At 41.1% G+C, this 25,641-nt stretch overlaps 1 protein-coding gene across 1 annotated transcript in view; it reads right to left on the bottom strand.

The window, feature by feature from the left end:
• Nucleotides 1–376: 376 nt before the first annotated feature.
• ppil2 (peptidylprolyl isomerase (cyclophilin)-like 2) overlaps nt 377–25,641 on the bottom strand; it is a 31,447-nt gene continuing 6,182 nt past the window's right edge. The window contains exons 11-20 of the mRNA XM_080892954.1: nt 22,070–22,145; nt 21,228–21,334; nt 15,901–15,990; nt 14,052–14,085; nt 9,198–9,315; nt 8,746–8,802; nt 4,634–4,706; nt 4,193–4,255; nt 3,149–3,291; nt 377–1,780 (exon numbers count right to left, since the gene is read on the bottom strand). Coding sequence (XP_080749080.1) covers nt 1,678–1,780; nt 3,149–3,291; nt 4,193–4,255; nt 4,634–4,706; nt 8,746–8,802; nt 9,198–9,315; nt 14,052–14,085; nt 15,901–15,990; nt 21,228–21,334; nt 22,070–22,145 — 864 coding nt within the window. The 3' untranslated portion in view covers nt 377–1,677. The remainder of the gene's footprint in view (nt 1,781–3,148; nt 3,292–4,192; nt 4,256–4,633; nt 4,707–8,745; nt 8,803–9,197; nt 9,316–14,051; nt 14,086–15,900; nt 15,991–21,227; nt 21,335–22,069; nt 22,146–25,641) is intronic.

The raw sequence follows: 25,641 nt of genomic DNA, 5'->3' as shown, positions 1-25,641 counted from the left end.
ATATATATATAAATGATAGAGAGTCACAAGTTGTCTTGTTATGTGTTGAAAACATCCATCCAACGTCACTTTGTAGGCAGTAAATTCAGATCTTTCTTTGGTTTAGTCTGATCGTTTTCTATAGAAGCTTTGTGTGGATGTATGAAATGTAATTTTCAAATTATGCTCTCACATAAAAGGGATGACAGGAGCCCTCTCTGAACATTTATTTCAAATGCATGAAAACAATGAATCAATACAGACGAAACTATAAACACGAGAACAAACGAGGTTTCCTTCAGTGTTGTTCAATGAAAACTCAAGAACTGAAAGTATTTTCACATATTTTTTCATACATTTTCTTGGTGCTGTTGAATGAGAGCAGTGAATAATAAGGTTTTTGTCAAAGTAAAATAAAAAAATAAAAGATTCTAACCCTGAAGCTCTGTTGAAAAAATTATTTCGAGGTGATTTCAACCAGAATGAGAAAATATCAAACTATTGAGTTTGTGAGGTGAAGAGAAGCACTTCCCAGTGCTTGAAAATCACCGGACCATCCTTTTTTCTTGTTAGAAAATATTAACTTTATGAACTATGAAATTCAGAAAACATGAAAAAAAAAAACCACACAAGAGCTTTTTTCTTTCGAGTACAGTGAGCTTTGAGGCTCATCGCTCGAGATCAGGGTGGAGAACTCCAGGCCCCAGGGGCCGGTGTCCTGCAGGTTTTAGATCCCACCCTGGGTCACCTGAATCCAATGATGAGTTCATTACCAGGCCTCTGGAGAACTTCAAGGCATGTTGATGAGGTAATTTAACCATTTAAATCAGCTGTGATGGATCAAGGACACATCTAAGACCTGCAGGAGCCCGGCCCTCGCCCCCACCCCTGCTCTAGATGCTGCAAGATTAGGTCAAAGACTTTTCCACACTGCTTCTCGAGCACTGCTCTATGAGCCACCTGCATATCCACCATCAGTCCTGAGCTGAACCATGCTTTAGTTACATTTCGTAGGCTGGTAAACGTGACTTCTTCCTCCCCACTATCACTGGGTGCTGCTCACAGGAGGCTATCTGACTGTCGGGTTTGAAAACGTGTTAAATACACTTCATCATCTGTGCCATGCAGAAGCCTCAGCGGAGATGTCTGCACAGACTCATCGATTTTGGGTTTTATATCTGAATTTTGTATCTGATTCAAACAGCCTTTAACCCCAGTGCTGCACGATGTGTGCATAGACTGTACATAAAAGATGAACGTAGCCGCCGTAAAGTCCTCCTTGTTTAATGAGGCATCACTCAAACGAGAGGTGGATCTGTTTAAGAGACCTTGCATGTTCTATAAAGATGTGAAACTAGCCGCTGAACCCATAAACATATAGCTTTTGTTTACTAGAGACACTGTAAATTAATTATGCCAGTGTTGCTAGCAAGCAGCTAACTGTAGTAGCATAGCAACACTTATTAAACCATCCAGGACGAAACATCAGTGAGATATTTAATCCAAATACCGATAAGATTATCTTTAATAATGAAGAAAACAGTCTTTATGAAAAGGAGCTTTAATTGATAGTTGTCAAAAAGCCGATGCTACTGAGAGAAGAAAAACATTACACAAAAAAAAAGAATAAAAGTAATTCTGCTGGTTGCCATTCTGACCAGTAAAGATACAATCTGGTAAATTGAGAATGTGTCAGTGCTACCAGGAGCTGAAGTCTCCGAAGCTGGTTTTGCCTTTGGACTTCTTGGCTGCCGTGCCGCTGGTGGACGGACCGCTTTCATCTTCAGCAACTGAACGTTTTCTGAGAGAAAAGAAGCAGAATATGAACACACGAAGATCCATTTACATATTGCTTCTTGCAGATAATTCTTTGATCTTTCTTGTAACTCTGTTCTTTGTAAATTCTGTTGTGCATGTCCTTGTCTGCATGCTGGGCTCATATTTTCAGGCATTTCTTCTTAGTGAAAGTAAAAGTCAGCCTAAAAAAGGGGCGGTGGGACGTACCTTCAGTCTTTGACAGATTGGTCTGTACATTGTGAAAATACATTTAAAAATGTTTTAATGCTTCTAACGGTTCCTTAGAGACTGAGGAAATGTCCCGTTTTGTCTGGTAAATGGACGGGTTCTTATATACTGCTTTTGTATAACTTATTCACACCAGCACGTTTTTCTACAAGTGCTTTCTATCCAACATTCACACTGGAGAGAAATATTCATTCAACTACTCATTTGATTATTTTTCCACTGTGACACGATAACAGTTAATGTCATAAACCTCAGGCTACAGTCCCACACACTGACATGAATCTGCTCCGCAGTCTGATCGTCCCACTGCTTCTGTGGGACCACCGATGACCACCGGCATCCTGATACCTTGTGGTAGCGATATAATAGCCTAAACCTTTACCTGTCTCTCCTGCGTTTTGCTATCAAAAAACAAACAAACAAACAAACAAACAAACAAACAAAAAAAAAACAGCTGGTGGAAACAAAGTTAAAAAGAAAAACAAATTCAGCCACATTATGATCCAAATCAAAAATCAAACCACAGCTGCAGCACGACTACTCACGACTGCTTCTTCAAATTTTAACTAAGCGCATTATATGTTAACACAGTTAAAAGCTTAACACGATAGAGTAAAACCCCCCAAAAGAATGATCCCATAAAACACCATAAGAGGCCCTTTATGGACTAATAAAATAGAGCCAGAGGACAAAACTCTATTGTTTGGATCCATCTGTTTTATAACCCAGTGACTGAGCAATTTGAACAGAAAACTTGAGCAATAAAAAGTTATTCTAAATATTATGCCAAAACATGTGAAAACAAAAGGAATATCAAAAATATGTTATGGATAATAACCCTGAATTATCCCTGTGGGGAAAATTGGCAATTTCATACAATATGCCTATTCCCATTCTCTCTTGCTATGCTGCTATGTAATCATACATTCATTGCTTTCCACTTTCTCTAGTCTCTTACATCAGACGGTGAGAAAACGCTGCAACTTTTTAATGTAAATTCTGTCAACGGAGTGGAAAGAAACACTCTTTAACTCGTGTTTGTGCGCTTGCAGCTTTCATAGTCTCGCTGGTGCATATGAATGAGTCGTGTCTGCATTAAAAGCACAGGGGAGACTGTAGTCATCTGTATTCACGTGTTCCTTACATTGTGGCAGGGTTGATGTATTTTCCAACACCTGCTTTGAAGGTTTTTGGCACCTGCTCCTCCTTGGCTTTCTTCAGGGCGATGTTGGCCTGCTGTTTCTCCTCCTCCTGCTTCTGTAGCTCCTTTTCTCGCTCCGCGGCAATCTGAGAGGCAAAAATCATGTAAATCCACACAAAACTCACAGGATAGCTTGAATAATCACTCTGACCCAGGGCTGCCAGGTTTGTCAATATAAGAGCTGTGACCTGACACTCCGTGAGCAGACCTATAAAAATCAAAAAGCTTATCTGCTTTACATTCCTCCGATCTCCTGTTCAAGGTCAACATCTCAGTCGTGTCCAAACAGCTGCTATTTTTAGACTGCTGACTAGAAATCCATGCTGACTACTTGCACTGCACATTCTGAAGTTTACAGTCCGCTTCTTTTTCAAACTGACTCGACTTTCGAGGATCATCACCGGCGATGAGAGCTGGCTACAGTTTTCAAGCTTGAAGGTAGCCTGTTGAGAACAGGAGCAAGCTCCTCATCATTTTTAAATCGTTTTTTACTGAGCTCTGCACCACAAGAGTTTCTCGATCCTGAGGCATCTGAAGGAGAACGTTAGAGGAAACCAATGTGATCTGTGGCGCTGGTCAGTGCTGGCGCAGACTGTGTGAGAGGCCTCGAGCTCGAGCAGAGGTGGGAATTATCTTTACCAGCCAAACGAGGCAGAGCGTGATGGTTCTGAACAAAAACTACAAACTTTTACAACTGCTCAAAAGAACAAACTTTTCAAGAGGTTAGCACCATCACTATTGGGCAACAAGCAAACCAACCCCCAAGTGCCACACTGTACACGCCTGTACACCTTAAGCCCCTCCCACAGGAACTACTTTATCTACACAGTTGGCATTTTCATTTAAAAACTCGATAAGGGGATTCTAGACTTCTCAGAAACACAAATTCTTAAGTTTGAAAACAGCACAAAGCTGTTTCCCTCTGAAACGCCTCTACTTTAAAGATATTTATGGTTTCACAGTCACGTCATAGAGAAAAATCCAAACCTGTGCATCAGCTTCTTCATACGGGTCCACGAACACTGTCGTGCTTATGATCTTGATCTCCGACTGTGGAACAAACAAACATTGAAGCATTAAATGCAAAAAATTTTATTCACTGATTTAACTTTAAGGTAAACTTGGAAAACTGCTGCTGGATTTCTTTGTTGTGTACAGCTGTTTACTACGTTAAACAGAACTCTCCCTGCATCGTTTCTAGTCCTGGTATCTGACCTTCAGATGATCTGTGTATCCGTGGCATGACGGTGGAGTCTTGTTCTCCTCAGCTGCTTTTAATGTTTCCAATCCAGAAACTTTAACTCATTTTAAAACTACAGCTCAACCATTTAACATGTAAAAAATCTGACATACAACAAACCTGAGGAGTGATACGTCTTTTCATACATTTACAAGCAAAAGCCAACCTTATACCTCACTGCTTCATACCTTTGGTTTGTCTGTTTTGGCATCGCTCTCCACGTTCTCCATGGCTGTGAGAGTCTCAAATCCACCGACCACCCTGCAACAGAGAAAAAACACAACACGTCCTTCACTTTATACGCTGCCGAGTCCTGACAAAGGTCCCCTCATGCCGACCTTTGCCAGGAAGAGGATCGTATCCGTCATAAAACATATCATGAAAATGTAGCCGTGAGAGACTCAGACTGCTGAATAATTCATTCCCAGTTTTACCATTTAAATGACACATCCATGTTAAGAGTGATGTGATGAGAGAGAGGAGCATGATGAAGCTTACATCGCCATGAGCTGATCCATCTACATTAAGAGAGCTGAACTGTGATTGCCCTGCGCTCACCTTCCACTGCAGGAGGGTGTTTGACTTTAACCTTCCTTTCTGACTGATAATGGTACCGAGTCGATTCATATCACACCTGTAAACACCAACAGATTCCAGGACTTTAACCTGCAGCTTTTTTAATGGCCAGTCACTGTCCGGACTGACGTGTGGGCTCGGTCACTCCTGGACTGACGCCTCTCACGTCCAGTTTCAGAACACTTCGAAACGAGTCTTCACAAACCAACGGGCGACATGTTTCATACATCCATGTGTTATGGATGAGCACAGTGCAATTACACAATGATGATGTATATTAAGGCTGGGAACCTATTTCATCATGAAAACCCATCAGCTGGGATTCTTCTATCGGCATCGCGAGTCAGTAACGGAGGACGAGCTTGACTTGATTTGTAAAACTCTTTCTTTAGCTTGCATTCAGCCTTCAGTTGCTCCCCTGCTCGTCCTGTTGACCATTGGAGTGACTATATGTGGGTTTCTAACACAGCTGTATGAATGCCAGCATCATCATCTTATTTGTAAGGTTATGACTGCTACAGATACCAAACCTCACACCAGGATTTCTATAATTTTGTACTGGCAAATTTATTTCAGCTTATTAGAAACTCTGATGAGCGTTTCTGGAACTGGAAACGCTGCAGTTTCCCATCGTCACAGTTAATCGACTCAGAGTTTAGGTGGAGACTCTCAGGCCCCTGAGAGGTATACGACAAAGGAAGTTCAACACAGCTGGACCATTTTGTGTTAGCTGGCTTAACAAAACCTAAAACCGCAGCTTTCAGATGGTGGTTAGAGGCAGCTTCCTGCTTCAGGCTTTGTGCTTGTTTCACACATCAATCCTTATGAGCGCTGCCTACTCCAATCAGACATCATCAAGTGATGATGATAAAATATTATAGTCAAAATATTGTAAATAAGAGATTAACGCTGTAGAAAATTGTTAAATTGTTGGGATTTAGTGCACAGAGCGGTAAAATAAATACTTTAATTCAAGTTAATATATTCTAATTTTACAGTTTATTTGTAACTTGATCCTTCTACATTAGGGCTCTGAAACTTTAAGTCTTATAAGTAAAACTATATAAATATTAATGAATACTGTTCTCTACGAGATGTGGAAATTACACACTGGTTTGCAGCTGGGTTTGATTTGGTGGTTTCAACAAGATGCACATATAAAACACGTGTTTACATCAGATAATCTATACAGCACTTAAAATCATGCTGTAATCAGTGAAAACATGGCACCTACAGACAGTTTATACTGAAACTCTCTGATGACACAGAAAAACAATTCGAGCATTAATTAAATATAGAATAAATATATATACATGAACTCATCGTGAAAAACAAAAAGGTAAACATGAATTATGATGCCAGTGTGTCACGCAGCTTATAACCTCCTTAGTGAATGAACATCGTCTGCACATGGGGACAGCTAAACAAGCTGTGAACATCAGCAAACAGCTGCTTTTTCAGTTTAAACCTATAGAAACAGAACAGCGTTTATATGGAGTCAGGCTCTGAATCGAAGCCCAGTACTCACTACAATTAATTCTGCTTTTAGACACTTCCAACTCCTGCTGGAAAAATCTGGCTTTTTGGCTGATAAACACTCAACTAACCCTGTCTGCCATTTAGTGCAGAGCATGTAAGGTATTCAGAAGCATTTTGAGGATTTTCTGTTAAAAGGCTGGTTTCTGCAGGCAAAAATGACTCAGGGAGCAGTGAGTGTGAAATAAAATGGAAAGGTTTAGGTCCAGGCAGCCAAACAAAAAGCTGACTCGCTGATAAAGCTCAGTGAGGCCAGGAGGAGCTGCAGGTTTAGCTGATAACACTCCTCACTGGATTCAACACTCGAGCTTTGTCACGTTGTTTTGACGTAGTCAAGAAGTTGCTCTCACTTCACTCTTTAAACTGCAAACTCTTTCTCCAGCTGCTTTCATACGTTCAGGCGAACCGATGAGCACAAACACTTGATGACTCGCTGACCTGCGGCATCAGATCAAACTGTAGCGCTTTTAACTTTTTTCCTACCTCCCGGTGACCCGACACATTGTTTTTATCTCTAGGCCTTCCAGCTCGAGCCTCTTTTGCAAATTTACATTAAGGTATAAATTAAGATCCCACCTGTCTGCACAACAGGTACCTGCAATGTGAACAAACATCCTCTATATAAAGGTACAAAGAACCAGCGTTATATAATCGATTTTCAAAATAAAATCATTTGCCAGATAAAATAACACAGAGGTGTTTGGGCTAATCCAGCGAATGACAAATCATCACAACATCACAAACACAACAACACAAAGCACTCCCACTAATCATTTTTACAGGAAAAAAAACGCTTCATCAATTAGTGAATTCAAATTAAATTAATCTGAAATACTTCTGACAATAAAACGATCCTGTCACTTTACAGGAAAAAAATATTGTGAAGCCAGAATTCACATGCAGATTAATAATAATAATCGATTAACTGAGAAAATAATTAACAACAAAAATTCACCGTCTCGTAGCTCCACTACCTAACATGTCAAGATAAAACCAGAGAGAGTCATAGCAACAACAGTATACTGTGTACTATAAAGAAAAAAAATAATGCACACAAAAATATATCATAAGTCAACCCAGAAAACGTACCAGCTCCAGACGAGCCCGACAGAGTTTTTGTTCTGTATATAAAGTGCAGTGAATTAATAAAATGTGTGTTTGGAGTGCTGGCGCTAAATCTGAACATCCCTCATTAAAACACAGTCAGAGACGTTTGTTGCATGTCAAACCCCAAAATTTCTGTCTTCCTTCTAATAAAGGAAGAAAAAAAATCTTAACATTTGCAAAAAATGCTAATAAAAGAAACCAATAAGCCGCATGAGAAAAAAAAAAAAAAAGACTACACGAAGTGATGCCTCCGTGTTATACGATTCATTATGGTCAAGCAAAACAAGACATTTTAAACGTGACCCTAGACGATGGAAAAATAATCTATCCATCACGGAGCTAAACATTTAATCACTTACAAAAACTAAAATGTATAAAGAAGCAGTCTGAAAGTGTGATTCCCCTCAATCAGAAAACACTGAGGATGTGGTCGCACATCATTAATACGAGCGTTATATCTGTTTCTTTAGACATTTTTAATTTTCCATTCGACATTATTTATGCAACCCATGAAGGTTATTTAATAAGATGAAGTGTTTCCTCATCAATTAAAAACAAACACATTATGTTCAGTACTAGAACAATAATAAATATTCTTGATGACCCTGCAGAAACAGTGTCCTCTGTAAAGTACCTAAATAGATCTGGTTTGGTTGCCTAGGCCTCAGTTAAATGTGCAAAGACACTGGGTTAGGCGGTAAAAAAAGCTGCTTGCAGGGTTAAAACTGAAGCTTTTATAGTATGCTGAGCATCTAAAGAATCGGCCTGTTAAAAGCAGTCTGAATATTTTTAGACAACAGTCAAGGCTTTTTGCAAAAGACGACCATTCGCTTAGCAGGGAGAGCGAGAGAGAAAGCCATCAGTTTAGGTTCAGCATCTCCTAAATCTTTCACCGCTTTTGACCAGAAGTCAGTTTAGAAGTCAGAGTACTGGGACCACGTGTATGAAAGATAATATGAGAGGAGAGATGGAGAGATGAGGAAGAACATGCAGGACTGTTGCCTTTCACACCCAAATAATAAACACATAGACACAGTACACACATACAGTGAATATGATAACACTTAAAAGGCAGATTTACCTTCCAAATACTGAGTGCTTCCTGTCGAGGTAGGTGCACGATCGAAATGTGATGAAGCTGGAGGGAGAATTTTTTTTAAAAGTTACACAAGTTTTGGAAATAGTAGCCAGTCTTATTTTACAAAATATGAGAAATACCCTTCAATAATACACACAGGCTAAAAAAGCTAAAGCAGGGAGGTTTAAAAGACTGGAAATAGTGGAAACAAGGAACTGTGGAATATTAGCTGAATGATCAGAGAGCTCTTTTGTGACAAAATTTGCCCCAGTTGGCTTTTATAACAGATATTTAACACTAAACAGCAAGAAAGTAAAAGGAACTAATGGCTGTGCTGTTAACACGAGTTTCTGTGTACGCTCAGCAGAGACAACGACACAGACGAAACACAACATAATTCCCTGCCGGCTGACTTTCTGGGCAACTGTTCTAAGTTTAGGAAAAATATTTCTTACAACTGAGATTTGTTGGTGTTTGGACCAGAGTTTGCCATGCTGAGAATCCCCCGGCCGGTATGGGATAGGTTGGGGCGAAACTCATCCTTGAAAGGTTTTCCCCAGAAGGATTCGCCTCCTGAGGATGGAGAAAGAATGACCGAGAGAAGGAAAACAACAGAAAACATTACGTCACGATGGAAAACAACAGAAACAGTCAAGTCCTTAATAACATATTTGCTTCAGAGTCCTAATTGATGTGCAGTTTTAACACTTTCTTGCGCTCTGGTAACGTGGCTGAAAATGTTTCTGCAGGTAAAGCTTCAATATTTGCTCAGGCTAAACCTTTTACACTGCAGACACTGGGTCATGTTAGCAGCAACTGTTGACGGATACTGTACATCCTGCTGTCCAGCTTTCATGGTCTTGGGATTAAGCATCCTGGCTCACTGGCGGTGTTTACTGGGCGCTATTCACATTTTGAAGATATATAAGTCTGAGGTAAAAAGTAAGCAAGCAAGTTAAATATATTTATATAGCACTTTTCTCTCTCATATCCATCCACTCATTAACCACAGAAGGCTAAATAATTACCGATATTCTCTCTTCACGCTTTAGAGAGAGAAATAAACTCAGCTGTGTTTGTGTGGGTGGACGGTGACCTCCTCCCCACCAGGACAAAGTTGGTTTTGGTTATAGCATGGCTGCTATATGGAGCCCAAATCATGCAGAATACATGGTGAGTGAATGATTTCGTAATACATTTTAGAAAGACTGAGTATGGTCATACAACGTTATATTTATGTTTTGGGGGGGGGGGGGGTTTCCTAATTTGCGCACTACTTTTTCGTATCTCTTTTTTTAATATACTCTAGTTCACTTCTTCTTGCTGAGGCTTGTACTGCTGTAACATGAGGAATTAATAAAGCCCTTGTATGCCTGACGAGTTTTTTCTTCGTTTAGAAAGTAAATCTAAATTAACCCGGGTCCAGTTTGGGGCTGGCAGCCGTCTGAGCAAAGACATGATATCTCCAGTGTGTTCTGCCCCAGGGTTTCCTAACCGGGTTTTCCTCCCGCTCTGACTCGCCTGAAACACCTCTCGTAGGAGGAGCCCCAGAGGCATCTTAATCAGATTCCCAAACCACCTCAACGCGTTGCTTTGATGTGGAGGAGTAGCAGCTCTGACTCCCTTCCACTCCTTCACTTAGGCCAACAGGTCGTTTCTGCCTGAGAACCATGGTCTCAGACTTGGAGGTGCTCCTTCTCATCCCATGTGCTTCACACTCAGCTGCAAAGCGCCCCAGTGAGAGCTGGAGGTTGTTGTTTAATGTAATCGAACAAACCTGTGAAAACTATTAACCGAGCTGGTGACAGAGGACAGTCCTGGCTAACTGGGATAGAGTCCGACTTACTGCTGCCAATGTGAGCCAGACTCTCTCTATGGTTGTACACGGGCCAGGCAGGGTGTAACAATGACCCCACACTCCCAGAGCACTCCCCACAGTGACCGAGTCCAAGTCCACAAAACACATATAGACCGGTTGGACAAACTCCTACGCTCCCTTAAATATCCTTGAGGGGAAAACAAACCGATCAAGTGTCCCATGACCAGGATGAAAAGTGCACTTTGAGCTTCCTAACCAGATTGGTCATGTGTGTACAGTAAAGAAATGCCTGTCATTTATCCACAGACCCACACGGTTGTATAAATAAACTGTGGTTTCTCGCTGATCCACAGCTGACATGCCCTAAGGGTGGGAAAAAGGAGACTGCTAGCTGGTATAAACAGATGGAAAACGCAACGCAGGTTTCAAAAATAAAAACATCAACAAATGCTTAACAGAAGGCGACACGTCGAGCCTCGAGGACACGCGAGGGTTTTAGTGAGAAACGTGGACGGAAAAACAACTTCGACGTTTGTTAGGAAAAAGGAAACATGTCCAAGTCTTGTTTTCAGCTTTCAGCTCCACATAAGTGCGTGTTATATTTTTATATTGTGAAAGTAACAAATCAAATTAGTTTGTCTGAAAACAACTCGAGTTAGCGGCTCTGCCAGTACCACTTATTCAGATTCCTGCACCATGAGAGAGACAGGCAAGAGACCCGGTTGCCCTTGATCACGGAGGCGTGTTGAGAGCCTTCAGCTGTGAATCATTATTCAGACTGACTTCATCATTAAGAATCATCATAATGAGTATACAGGAATACGCACTGCAGGGGCTTATTGGCTCCCAACAGGGGAAAGGATCTGTCGCCCTGAGATGTGTTTCACTGTCCTGCGTGCTGCCAGCTGGTGTATGTGTGTGTGTGTGTGTGTGTGTCTCCACGTAGGCACAATATGTACCCGTGAGTGTGTTTGCGATGCATACAACCAACCAATCAATTCTTTAGAGGCTTCTGCAGCCACGACGTTCCCCCGGTGACATTTTTGTATAATTTATAAAGTCGCTGACATTTTACCTCGCTACGAATGGATCGTAAACGAAGGTGAGCGAGAGAGGAGGGCCAAGGGAGAAATTAATTCCCACCAGCGAGTTAACGATTAAATTAAAGTGAAAATCCCTCTGTGGGGAATTTCAAATATTCCTCAAATTAAATCAATGGTACAAACTTAAACTTTGCTCGACCTAAACAGGAAAGAAGGAAGAGACGTGAAGACAGCTTCAGCCTAATAAACATTCTTTTTATTTTTTATCACATCGGCGATTTCACGGTTCAGTATTTAAAAATCAGCTCTGGCCAAAGCACCTGATCTTGCAGGGTTTTAGATAAATGAAGCTTTTCAAAACTTGGCAAAGCATTAACGCTACAGTGAGCAGTTAGCTGAATGTCATATACAGGAAGTGAAAAAGACAGATTCGCTCAAAACATTTCAGCAATTCCTGAAACTCCTGACAGGAAAGCACTCCAACATGACCTAATAACTTATTTTAACATCACTACCTCCCCATGCACACACAGTATTAATATTTTGACCTTAAAATACACAATTAGTTTTTGTTTTTTTACCTCATGCTTGTATTTGAGATATTCAGAAAACTTCACATTAAACAACATGTGAAACTCATCACATCTGCTTTGGTTTCCACAAAAGGGGCCAAAGCAAAACAACAGATTGAGAGTCGCACTCCAAACCTTCCCTACAGTTCATTTTATTATACAAACAGCATGCTAGACTGCACCCTACAACGTGCTTTGGAACTATTAAAAGAACAGTTCACCCAAAATCTAATTCATGCCTTTTGGAGATATCGCCTGTAGAGTCGTCTGCCTTTTCTTGAACATAATGGAACAAGATGGCATTTGCTTGCAGGCAGTAAAAAAAGCTATATTTAAAAAAAATGTTTTACAGATCGTCTTTCCAGAAATCATGATCCGATTACTCAAAGGAAACACACGAAAGTATTGTGAACAGTAACTATTTGTAGCACACCGAGCAACTGTATCACCCTGCAAATAAAAATGACGTATCTACCCATGATGAGAGTCTCAATTTAGGGACAGTGTAATGGGTTTTTCTCCTGAGGCTGGCGAGGCTTATTATTCTTTATGATGGGAGCAACAGGCTTGTATATGACACTATGCCAGAGGCCATCCCAAAAATATCCGAATATTAAAAATGATTAGAGGAATACTTTGCCCACTGTGGATCTGCCAAGATAAGTAACAATCACGTACTTGAAACCTACTGTCTGTCTTAATAGCCTTACAGAAACAAAAGAATCTCAACAGGGGAAAAGAAAGGTTGTAATGTTTTCCATTAAGCGTGTGGCTAGGTGGTTTTCAGCCCTTAAAAAACAACTCTTTCCTAATGGTGTCCATCCTCAGCTGACCTTTATTGCTAACTTGCTGCCTGCTTCTTTTGATTGGTGGATGACGACATCAGGAAGAAAACACTTCCTACATGAAACTGTAACAGCAAGTACTGTGGATTTTATGGCTTCAGCGTGTCATGATTTCTGCACAGAGACACTGCTGCTGAACCTTTTAATTTTAAATGCTCTTTTTTAAAAATTTCAAAGCCTTTCAAAGGATTAAAGGCATACAGACCGGGCGAGAGCAAGAGACAGAGGCAACGTTTGCCCTCTTCCTCATTAGGGGGGTGATATCTTTAGCAGACAATAACAAAATCCTGAGAAAGGGAAGTGAGTCAGTAGCAGTTTGGCCTTACATACTCGTACAGCTGTGAGAAAACGAAAATATTTCACATGAATCTACGCATACCCACCTCTAGAGCCAATATCTCCAAAACTGACCCACTGATAATAAATCTATCTATAAAGATAAACAGCTCTACAAGCCAGTGGGAAAAACACACCAGTTTGATTCTGGATGAACGGCCTCTTTAAGCACTGCAGAGAATCCCTCCTTTAAGTCCGGTTGAAGGTCTGCTAAGGAGTTGTGTGCACACACTGTTCAGTCCAGGTGACGAGGAACATTTTGCCCACAGGCCAGAAATTCTGCACCTCTATAAATCTGTCATGCTGGATGTGTTTTGCATAGAGTTCAGAGACGCCCACAGACACAAAGCTCACTTTGTGCTGCAAACTCTCACATCGGCTCCGACGACACGAAGGCAGGAAATTAACTACATGTGGCCTAGCAGTCAATTACACTTTTGCTTTTAAAGTGGTTGTAAAAGCAGGAAAATTACAGCATATGCTAGATGACTGGTGTTTCACCACAGCCCCATTCAGCACTCTACCCTCAGCCGCCTCTATCCACATCATCTCTGTTGCTTTGTACGCATGTACTCCCGTATTTAGTAACACTCTTGACTTGCAGTATTTGCGCAAAGCTTCCAAAAAGGGACTATTAATGATTCAACCACTCAAATGAATTCAAAATGTAGTTTAAGTGCAGTGCTAATCTTACCTGTGCCTGTGCCAGTCGGGTCTCCTCCTTGAATCTGGAAAAAAGAAAAGAAAAAATGACCTTTGGGTGACCTCAGCTTCCTCTGCTGCACACTGAAAAACTAAATGCGGGTTTTGTTCTGCAATACAGGAACAAATGATACATCGTTTTTAAGTGTTTTTCTTCCCCAAATGTGACTGTAAATTGATTATCTTTTGGATGGGAGGCTTCTGGATGTTTCATCAGTTTTTAAACATGCGATAAACGACACAATTGACAAAACTAAAGTTTCCCTTCTTGCCAAACACCCAACCTGGGGTCACGTTTCCCTGTTAGAAGCCTGACTCAAAGCTTTCCAGGATACTGGCCCCTATTGTTCATTGTAAACTTGCCCGGTGTTCCTATGAGTGCTTCTACAGTTCTCTGCATTTCTTTAGTGTTCTTGTTTAAAGAGCTTTCTGAACTTTTGACCACCAGCATCACCGTGGAGCACAGTTTTGTTGAGTGGGCCTCCTGTGCTTCCATGCAGAAAACACTTCTAACGTCTTGATGCATGCTCGACCATCCAGGTAAAGAAATCCCCATAAAGTGGATTCTGTTCATCTGGATGTTCTCAGTGGGAGAAACGTTTCATCATCATCCAGGTGACGCTGTCGGTCTCAGGTGACTGCAGGTTTCTCCAGCATTATAAACTTTATGACTAAAACTAGCACTGAAAGAACAACGGGCCGCGAGGTCAGTTCCTTGATCATTAATATGTAAATTGTCATGACCATTGATCAACAACCACCGATCAATGGTGATCAGATGAACAGAATCAACTGTTTTTGGACTTTCTTCTAACAGCACAGGCAGCTGATTATTCTGCATTTTGCACTGTTGCCTTTGAAGCCATGTTCTAAAAAGGAGCCAGGGACAGAGAAGAAAAGAACGGCTGCAGGGAAAGGGAGAAGACAAAGAGCAGAAGCATGTTTGCTCAAACAGAATTTGTGGAAACAGGATATTGTTTTAGGTACGGTTTATGCTATGCACGCCCCAGTGTGCCAGCCGTGCAGTTATGCTTTTTCTGCCACCCTTGTTAACCTGCTTCCCCCTCTCTCATTCCTCCTTACTGCTGATTGGCTCTTTTGTTGCTGCTGTTTTAACTGTTTTATTTTTCACTAGAATCTGTTTTACTGTTCGTTGAATAGTGCAACACAAATAATAATAAAGTTTTTTTAATGCAAAAGATCTCTCGTGGCATGAAGGTGGAATCAAACAAACACTGCACCGTCTCGAGTGTACTGGTCTCCCATGTTAGAGCTTTAAAAAGGTGCAAAAGACGACAAAAAGCAATGCTTGTAATGCTTCCCCATTAATACAGTTAATAAGTATACATATTATTCAATTAATATTAAACCTGAATTATTAGACGGCTGCATCATGTTGATGTTCAACACGTCTGTGCCTCTCATGTTTCAAAGTAAAACCACCTCTGGATGTTCAGCGATTCACAGGTCCTGCTTTATAGTGACAGTGTGAACTCTAATCACTGTTTAAGCCAATATAAATCCTCCACATTTCAGTTAAAAGGCAGCAGACCGAGCATAGACCATAATTTCGAAATCCATCAGTTCCATCAGCTGTCTGTTTAAGAGCCAATTTGAAGCTTTTAATGAGTAATTAGAGCATCAGCGCCTGACCACTGCACATGTTCTGCAAACTCTTGACCTCTAATACAGTGAAGTTGCATTGATTTAAAAATCTGTGAAAGGAACTTGTGAATCACAGAGAAAGGTCTCAAAGCTCAATCCAGACACGCATTAATTGGTGGCTTTAGTGGAGGAAGGTAAAAGCAGGAAGGTGTTTTAAGCAGGTATTATTTCCTTACCATGAAATTCCGGATGGACCTGTGGAAGATCGTTCCATCGTAGTAGCCCTTTTTGCACAGACGGACGAAATTCTCGCCCGCTTTGGGAACCTTGAGGAAAAATAACGCAGGTGCTTAGCTTTGTGATTTTCTTCTTCACTGCAAGATCAATACTTTTCATTTTATCGCCACTCATTTGATAAGTGCCAGCACGAACAGTCAAAAAGTGCCCACTGTGTCAAACTAGTGTCATATACCAATATATGTTTTCTTTCCCACACATATACATAATTGCATAACCTGTTAGCATTTTTCAAGTTCATGATAGTACTTTTGGACAATGACACAATGTTTGTTCTGAAGTTCAGCTTTATTTTGACGTGTTTAACAAAAATATTGCTCTTCCTGTTCAGGAACTGCAGCCGTTTTTATGCATGGTTAAAAAAAAAAAAGTACTTATGGAGCTAAGTGTACTTTCACTCCATCCTCCATGTGAATATTTGACTTCTCTTATTGGAGCTTCAGAAAACACTGAACTGGCTGTATTTCAGCTTTCATGCAGCAGTTACTGTCAGCGTGAAGTTTTACATTCACATAAACAAACTGAGTGGCACATTTTCAGCTCTGCCTGACCTGCTACAAAATGTTTGTTGTACCAACCTCTAGCCCAGGCTATATGTCAGGAAACATCGTTGAAAGGGATTGTAATAGGAGGGGACGAGTACAAGGTGTGTTTATATGCAGATGATGTCTTGGTGACAATCATGGATCCCAGCTCAGGTATACCAGTATTAATGGGGATGTTGGAAACATATGGCCTGTATTCAGGGTATGTCCTTAATGTCAAAAAAACTCAAGTTCTGTCATTTAATTTTTCTCCGGACCAGACACTACTGGCAAAATTCAAGTTTAATTGGGAGGCAACTGCTATCAAATATTTGGGAGTGTTTCTGCCTAGAGATCTGACACAACTGTACGATATTAATTACAGTTGTATTAATAGAGAAATATATAGCGATCTCAACATTTGGGCCTTGCTCCCTCTCGACCTTGGCAACAGGATACAGATAATTAAAATGAATATTCTCCCCAAACTACTCTATCTTTTTCTTGCTTTACCTATTCAAATTCCAGAGAAGCAATTCAGGGAATGGAATAAGCAGATTTCGAGATTCATTTGGCTTAACAAAAGACCACGGGTGAAGTTCTCTACTTTGCAGTTGCCGAAAGACAAAGGGGGCTTGGCTCTACCTTCATTAAGGAATTACTACTTATCTGCTCAGCTGAGGTCCTTGGTGTGTTGGTGTAATCCATCTTTTTGTGCGAGGTGGAAGACTATTGAGATGTCTCTCTCAGACACGCCAATCCAGTCTAGACTTGGTCACGCGGCTTCTGATTTGGACGATACCTTGACGCCCAGCCACTGGGTCACTTTTACATTAAAAATATGGAGGGGAGTGGTCAAGCAGGCGCAACTCCAGGAAGAGATAAAACTTCTGAGGTGGCCAGCGTATGACCCTGATTTTCTACCTGCTTCCCACGATAGTAGATTTAAACAATGGGTGTGGCATGGAATCACTGCTGGGTGTTTGGTTATTGTAAAATCTAAAATTATGGCTTTTGATACCCTATGCAAGACTTACGATCTCGGGAAACAAGACTTTTTTCGATACTTGCAACTCCGTGACTATATTGGCAAAAGACTGAAGAGCTGTGTCCATGGAGACTTCTCGATTGTTAATATTTTCATTGATGCTTATGACTCTGGGAGTAACAGAGCCTTGATAAGTAAACTGTATAAATGTCTGACTAAGCTCAAAGGGCACTCAACGATTTACATAAAGCAGAAATGGGAAAAAGAAATGGACATTGTGATTACAGAAGATGGGTGGGCACGGATCTGGGAGACACAGTTTACCACGACTAACTCCAACATGTGGCGGGACTTCTGCTGGAAGAACATTATACGCTATTTCATAACGCCTAAACAGAAGTCTAAATTCAGTGCTACACCTGCGTTTTGCTGGAGGAATTGTGGGGAAGTCATGGCTGATTACGGTCATATATTCTGGTCCTGCCCACTCATACGACCCTTCTGGACGGAAGTTATAAAGATAATTACAGAGGTGTTGGGATTCCACGTGTCTTGTACATTTACCTCATTGTATCTGGGGTATTTTACAGACGATTTAGTTGCAGATGATGTTTACCTTCTGAAAGTTCTCTTGGCTTCTGCGAAGAAGGCCATAACAAAACGCTGGCTCTGTAGAGATCCTCCCACTGTAACACTTTTTACCTCTATAGTGGAAGACGTCAAATTGATGGAATGTATGACTTTCACTCTGCGACTGCAGGGAGATTTGGGAAGGAGACGGTGGAGAAAATGGCTGGACTTTACAGCTTGTGGCAGCACCCTTTGATGCATAGAATTAGCAATGCAGACTTGTTGACGTATGTATGTGTGGATGTGCAGATGTATGTACAGGTGTATGTTATCTTCCCATGACCTCATACTGTTTCTGTTTTTTCTTTTTTCTTTTATCTTGTTGCATAAAAATGTTCCTAAACAAATAAAAAGTGTCAAAAAAAAAAATGTTTGTTGTACCCATAAGTCTGTCATGAAGTAGGGCTCGTAGCGAGAAGGCAGGCTTAGTTCACATCTACAACAGAGCGATTTAAATGTTGAAAAATAAAATGGTTCATTGAAGGTGCTTCCTGGGTTATGAAACTTTTAGACGTCTTGTAAATCATTACAAAACACCAAGCGTCAGGCGCTAATTTTGACTGACTGGTAGTCTGTGAAACGAGGCAGCGACACAGCCCCGAGCAGAAGGCGTGGCTTTGACTATGACGCCGGTCAGGTCTACCGTTATTAATGTCAACAGCCTGGAGGAACACCTCTCTGAGTGTTCGTGCGAGAGAAACACACACCCCCGGCCCGGCAACAACGGTTGGTGGTTTCCCCAGATTTATAAAATACTCCGTTTAAACCTCTTTATTTTAACAGCTCTCTGCTGGTCTTATTTCCACATACATCTTGATTTTGCTGGGGGTGATCAACTCTCTGGCTCCTTTTCCCTCTAACATAAATCCCAGATTTTCCAAGCACTCTGGTACAAAGAGGCTTATTGTTTTAAACCACTAAGTACACACACACACACACACACACACACACACACACACAAAGTAATTTATTTCTATATTTTTGGATATAAAACTGATTTTTGGAATTGAAAAGAACGTCTTAAAATAGTTGTCTAAGGACAAGCTGTCTGGTTCAACAGATTACTACCACCTCTATGAATAAATACATAACAAATCAATATAAAAGCCTCCTTCTTCCCCCAGTGCTTTAACTTTGATTATTAACCAGTCTCCTGCGTCAGAGACACGTCTGCAAGTCCTCTCCCTCTCGCTGTTGCTGCTCTGTAATAATGGTTAATTTAGCGTGCATGCTTTTGCGTTACTTTGCGAGTCTCTAAAATGTAATTCAATTTAGAAACATGCCTAGGTACCTAAAATTGTCAACAATCAGCTGGTGTCAGCATGGAAACATTTGGTGACGCAGACAAGAAGGAAAAGTAGAAAATGTCCTGATTCACACGTGTTTACAGACTCGCTCACGCTGCCATGCAATCAGGCAGTAATGTGAAAGAGCGGAGGAGCATAAATCCATTAAAATTACTCAATTCATTTACATTTTAGCTGCAGACATTTACTTGTCTGCAGCTGAGATTTTATAGGTCCCACATAATCCACTTCACTAGAATAAATAGTCATCATTGTTTGTGCGTCTTGTTTAACTTTAAACTCACACTCAAAGACAAAAATATCTGACTTTACATTTTCAAAGGTGTTTTTGAATATAATAAAGCTTTGATATCATGGGCGACTGAAGCGCAGGCTCCGTCGGACAATTACAAAAATCCACCCCCTTGCGGACAGCGAGGGTTGGGCAGGCTGAGTGAGCAAACCTTACATGGAGGTGGGATCTGGGTCTGTGTGACTGAATGTGACAGTGAAGCAGCTCTTATTAATTCATAAACAGCAGGCTACGAATAGAGCTGCGATCTTGTGAGGAAACCACTGGGGAGGAAGGCGGGGTGGAGGAGGATGTGGGGCACAGAGGGCAGGTTTGTCTAACTGCTGCAACTTTCCCTTCATTATTCTGATTCGACAGCTCAGAAGCCAATGAAAACCAGACGCACGAGGCGCTCGGTTACCAGGGAAGAAATATGTTCCTGGAGTTCACGCTGGCTCTCAGGAGCCCCCCACGTCTAAGCTTAGAAGGGTGAACACTTTGCCAAGACACAAGTTTGGCAAAGTGTGAGGTGGGGACACTGTCTATTTTCACAGTTTCAGGTGAGTCATCCTAAAAGCTATTTATTTAAACACATGCACCAGGAAAAACTTCATTTGAAAACCTTACAGCGGAGAATGAAATCACCCTGTCACCTGAATCAGAGCCTCACAGGCTGCACTTGTAAAACTATTCGTTTTGGCAGTTAGGATTGCTAATATCCAAGTGAAGCCATCTGCTCCTTTCAGGTTCCACATTGTTTTCATGTAGCCTAATGCAGTGGTTTGGTCCATTGTCTCAATGAACATCTGTTTATGGCCAGCCTCCATTTAAGCCGGTGGTTTTTAAAATGTTATGACAAGAAGCTGAAAGCTTAAACTTTGATTCCTGGTTAGTCTCTTAATAACTGTCAAAAAAAATGTTCGCTTCTTTGGAACATGTTCGACAAAAACTGCAAACTTGACGTGTGTGCATACTCTACACACCTTATTATACGTTATTCTGACAGCTAAGAAGTGAAAACATGTCCAGTCCCACCTTCTTACGCCCACATGTCACTCACCCATTTATTCTTGTGCTTACGGCACTTCTGCATTTGCTTCATTTCTCCCACCTGAGAGCTACGTCCAGATTTTATACAGAGATAAAAACAACTCACAAAATCTCAATGCCTGCAGAGACCTAGCTGGCACCGCAAAAACAAAAAGTTATATATTTTTATTTTCCCACAGTCCTTCCTGTGCTAACTGCTAAGAACTGAAACCCCCGACTTACCCTACAAATTTTAATGAGCTTTTATTTTCTAGTTCTGTCCTGCAATGATCATAAGAAAACATCAATGAGGACTGTTACTATACTAACAGTAAAACCTGCTGAATTGCACACTTTCTCCTCAGTTTCTTGCCTTTTCAAAATAAACGTACGACGCTAAACGGCTGAAATCTATTCATTGTATAACACAGATTATTATAATTATTTCCACCTTATCGATTAGCAATTACCATCCAAATTATTCCTACTGTTCATGCGTAAATACAAGCGTTCTTACCTTATCACAGTGCAACTCAAGATTCAGGTCTCCCTTGTTTGTATGCAGGCGTACGTATCCCTTTTTCTTCACATACTGGTAACGCACAGTGTCGTCTGCAATAGCGTCTGTAAAACACGTTTAAATATAAATTTAGTTGACGTGCATATGATGAAAATATTTCACATTTATAGCTGGCACGTCAAGCGGGAACAGTTATTCTGAAAAACAATCTTAAGAGTTCATTGATTGTTTTGTGAGTCTCAGCTTGATGTTGGCACAGGTGAGATCTCTGACCTTTAAAGAGTCTGCATGCGTCTGCAGGGAAAGCTGTTATGTAGATTTATGCCTGAGTGTTTTTCTCCTGTTGACAATCTTCAGATCAAAAAGCCGTTTTTAAACATCAGCGTTTAGCTTTTCACTAGAAACACTGGTTTAAAAAAATAAATACAAATCCCTTCTTGTATTTCGCTAAATAAAGAGCTCTGTATAAATATATTTCAAGCCATTTCATCCCTTCTCAGAAACTTGAACTAGGTCACTAAATCCAAACATTGTCCTCCTTTTCTGAAGTGTGCTGAACCTACTATACAGTTGCATAACAGCAAATCTCTTTCATGAAGCAGCTCAGCGGCTGACAGGAGAAGAAAACGACAGTCGAAATAAGCAGCTCCCACTTGCAGCTGCATTTAAACCGTGTGAGCGTGAAGCTGCACTTTCCTTTTTAAAATAAATAAATAAATAAAAAGAGCACACATGGGCAGCCAGTCGTCCCTGAATGAATGCAGGTTGAAGATGAGCCAAACATTTGTTTTTACGGGGACTCTGTGGAGGCTTTGTGTGTGTGTGATGTGTTCACTTGCCTGCTTCGTGTGTTGTGGCAGGAGTCATAGCCGTGGATGTGAACGAGGCAGAAACTCTTCCTGTGGAGTAATGAGCCTGAGGGGGGAAAAAAGAACAAGATAAAAGTTTAAAAAGTCATGCCGATCTGTCATATGTCAATAGAGCTCAAAAGGATGCTGAATATAAATATGATTAAGACAAGAGGTTTACTTAATGCTAAATTCTGGGGGTGTTGTTAGCATCTTTATCATGTGGCACTTGTTACGCCCCTCTGCAGCCCCTAATCTCTTTGCAGTGGCAGTGCAAGAGTGTTCAGCTGTTGCTAATTGACCACATCTAGTCAGGTGTGGATAAAGGCATACCCGAGGCAGGCTTTCATGTAGACACACTAGCCTTCGTCTTAGTGGTAACAGCTATTTTAGCTAACTTGTTACATAGTTGAAAATAAAACCTCTTCTAGTTGAAATTCTGGTGTTACTCTCCATATTTATGTTGCAGCTTTTGAGCCATTTCGCAACATAACCGGGGGCTCGTCCGGGATATGAAACCGGGGGCTCGTCCGGGATATGAAACCGGGGGCTCGTCCGGGATATGAAACCGGGGGCTCGTCCGGGATATGAAACCGGGGGCTCGTCCGGGATATGAAACCGGGACGTCTCACACCCCAAGCAAGAATCATACTCCTAGACTATGATTCTGTTGAGCCGGGTCGTAACAGCATTAAATAACTTTTCTAGTCTTATTGACCACTGGACACACTCATAAGTCATTCTTACACATAAACTTTGCACAACTCTTGATTAAAGTCGTGATATCCAAAACACGTAGCACACACCAGGAAAAACTACTACTTTTCTTTGTTTTTAAGTCACATGAGCAGAGCTAGCAGGAGGCAGGACACATGAGGCTGCTGACATGTCACCTGTACTATGCAGTATTTGCACTATTCTCATATAAACATAAACTGGTATAATCTGACAGGACTGAAGCTGGCAGGTTCAAGGCTGTTTAATGCCATCTGTTGAGAATTATATAGAACATCAGAAGTGCAACAAATGTGCAAGAACAGCCTTTTAGTAGTCACATCAATGGTGGCAGAATAATCTGGGGTTCAGTATTTTCCCCCAGGACACTTGGATATGCAGGCTGGAGGAGCTGGGGAATGAACCACTGACCTACTGATTCAGGATGACCTGCTTTAAGTCCCAAGGGAGGGGCACAGGTATGGAAAAAAAGCCAGTATGTGGATCTCAAGCTTCTGTGCTGCTTTAGTGTCTTTGTATTATTCTAGATGCAGGGAAAATATGTAAAATTTTACAATGTAATTATTACCTACTTAAAAAAACCTCATCACTTTCTCTCATTATTGTACATTTTTCTCTACTGTGAAATAATCCCTGGAGCTCAGAGGCAGCCAGGGCAGATATTTCCTCATTAAAAAGGCCTGAAGGTTCATCCACCAGTTGAGGAAGCGTCTTCTCCACTCGTCATATCTTTCCAGCTTCATTCTCGAATGGCCCCCCTCGTTTGCTCTAAAGGGCGTGTGAGCTTTTTCAGGCTCCGCATGATTAAGAGCCGAGAACAGAAAGATTTCTATCACGTTATAATTACGGAGCACCAGAGAAGTTATCTGAGCTTAAATTATAGTAGAAAGCAATTGTTGGATCGTAATATACACCTAACAATACCAGAAACATGTGATAAGGCAGCTAGAGTTATTCAAGTGAAAGAATAACAACTCTGAAGATTAAAGCAGAGAAGTGAAAATGGATTTCAAAAGCTAAAAGTCTGTTCTTCAGTCCCCGCTTAGCATTCTTCTGCTCCAGTTCTTGTGAAGGCGCATGAAAGTGCAGACTTCACCTTGCACGCTCTGTCTGACCTATATTCCCTCTTCTCTCAGATGCTGTCAAAGCGTCACTATGAACTCGACACAGAGAGCGACCAAGGATGAGCTGTGCTGTAAAAATGAGGCACGGCGCAGCATCAAAGGAGAGCTGATAAGAAAGAAGGTGTAGCTGCGGCTCAAATTGAATCAGCCGTCATCCTTCCAGTAATTCAAGGGCACAGTCACGGCGGTAACGTCACCGCCAGTGACCTCCTTTGTTACACATCGGTCTGTGTGTGCGAGTGTTCCCCAGAGGTATGATGACTGAGAGCAGGCCTGGAGGAAGGTTACATTATGTATATGTTGAGTTTTCAAATGGATATAAACATGCTCTACATTTTACTCTCTCTGGTTCTGACACTGATGTTATTTTTTATCAACAATATTTTACATGCAAAATATTATCCATCAATCTCCCTTAGATTACGGTAAATATATTTTACTCTTTGTTGTTTCTGTTCCTGGATACAGCTGGGCTTTATCTGGTGTTTGTTTTTGTTTTCTCATCCACAATACTGTGAATATATTTTCTAATATTTGGCTCCCTCCTGTGGACAAAGTCAAACTAGCACATCTTCACCTGGTTCAGAAGGCTCTCTTAAACCTGCTGCAGTGACGTGACTAAATAACTGAAAAATCTCCTAAATTATGTTAGATTAGTTCTCAGCAATGACATTTGATTAACTGTCAGCTTCATTACTAGTTTTGAGCTTGTCCAAAAGTAAAGAAATATGACATAAAATAATGTAACAGTTTAGTGAAACAGGTTCAGGTCACATCCTGTCGGCTTCACTTCAAATCCAGTGTGGTGCCGTGTCGGCAAAACGGAGGAAAAGTGCATCCTTGTCTAAATACTTCTGCACGTGGCTCAGTTTCCATCACCTGGTCTAAATGTTGGGACTTTTCGTTCAGCAGCTTAGAAGCTTGGACACCCGAGCCTGGACAGTTTTTAAATTATTATTTATATTCTTATTAACCATTTATGAGTCTTTGTGATTCAGCATCATATTGGCCAAAGATCCCTATAAGACTAATTCATTGCTCATAGCAAATAAGATGGTGTTTACTAATCAAGTAACCAAACGCAGCAAGATGAGAAGCTCAAAGGTTTAAAAACAGCAGTGAGTTTTTCCAAAGGTGGGAGAAACCAGAGTTTCTGAGAAAACCTATGTAAGCAAAGAGAGAACATCCAGCAACCCAAGACCCTCTTACTATGAGACTGCTGTCCAAATATATTATCTAATCTTATTAACTAAAGTCACTTCTAGCAACTTGGTTTTTCAGGCATTTGACTCTACATCACCTTAAGTTAGCGATTAAACTCTGCTGTGGACACAGACAGCTGCAGATAACAGCAGCAGATGAGATGTCTAAGTCCACCCAAAAGGTGAAGGCGTTGAATTAGAGACTGACCAATATATTAACTGGTATTAAATATTGCAGATAAATTAGTGTGTCGGCATTTATAAAAGAGATGGCAGTAACACCCTTCAGCCATCTTGAAGGGTTGGAATCTCCACCTTCAGGTTTCTGGGCATCCACATGTCCACTGATCTCACCACCACAACACCATCGCCCTGGTAAAGAAGGCCCAGCAGCAGCTGCACTTCCTCGTGTCCTGAGGAAGAAGAACCTGGACCAGAAGCTGCTGCTGGCCTTCTACTGCTCCTCATTAGAGAGCGTGTGCTCCTCCTACCTGGGTGTTTG

The sequence above is a fragment of the Rhamphochromis sp. 'chilingali' genome, assembly GCF_963969265.1.
Source record: "Rhamphochromis sp. 'chilingali' genome assembly, chromosome: 10".
In the NCBI taxonomy this organism is placed as follows: Eukaryota; Metazoa; Chordata; class Actinopteri; order Cichliformes; family Cichlidae; genus Rhamphochromis; species Rhamphochromis sp. 'chilingali'.
Note: the sequence above shows the minus strand (reverse complement) of the source record. Positions and strands in the feature narration are given on the sequence as shown.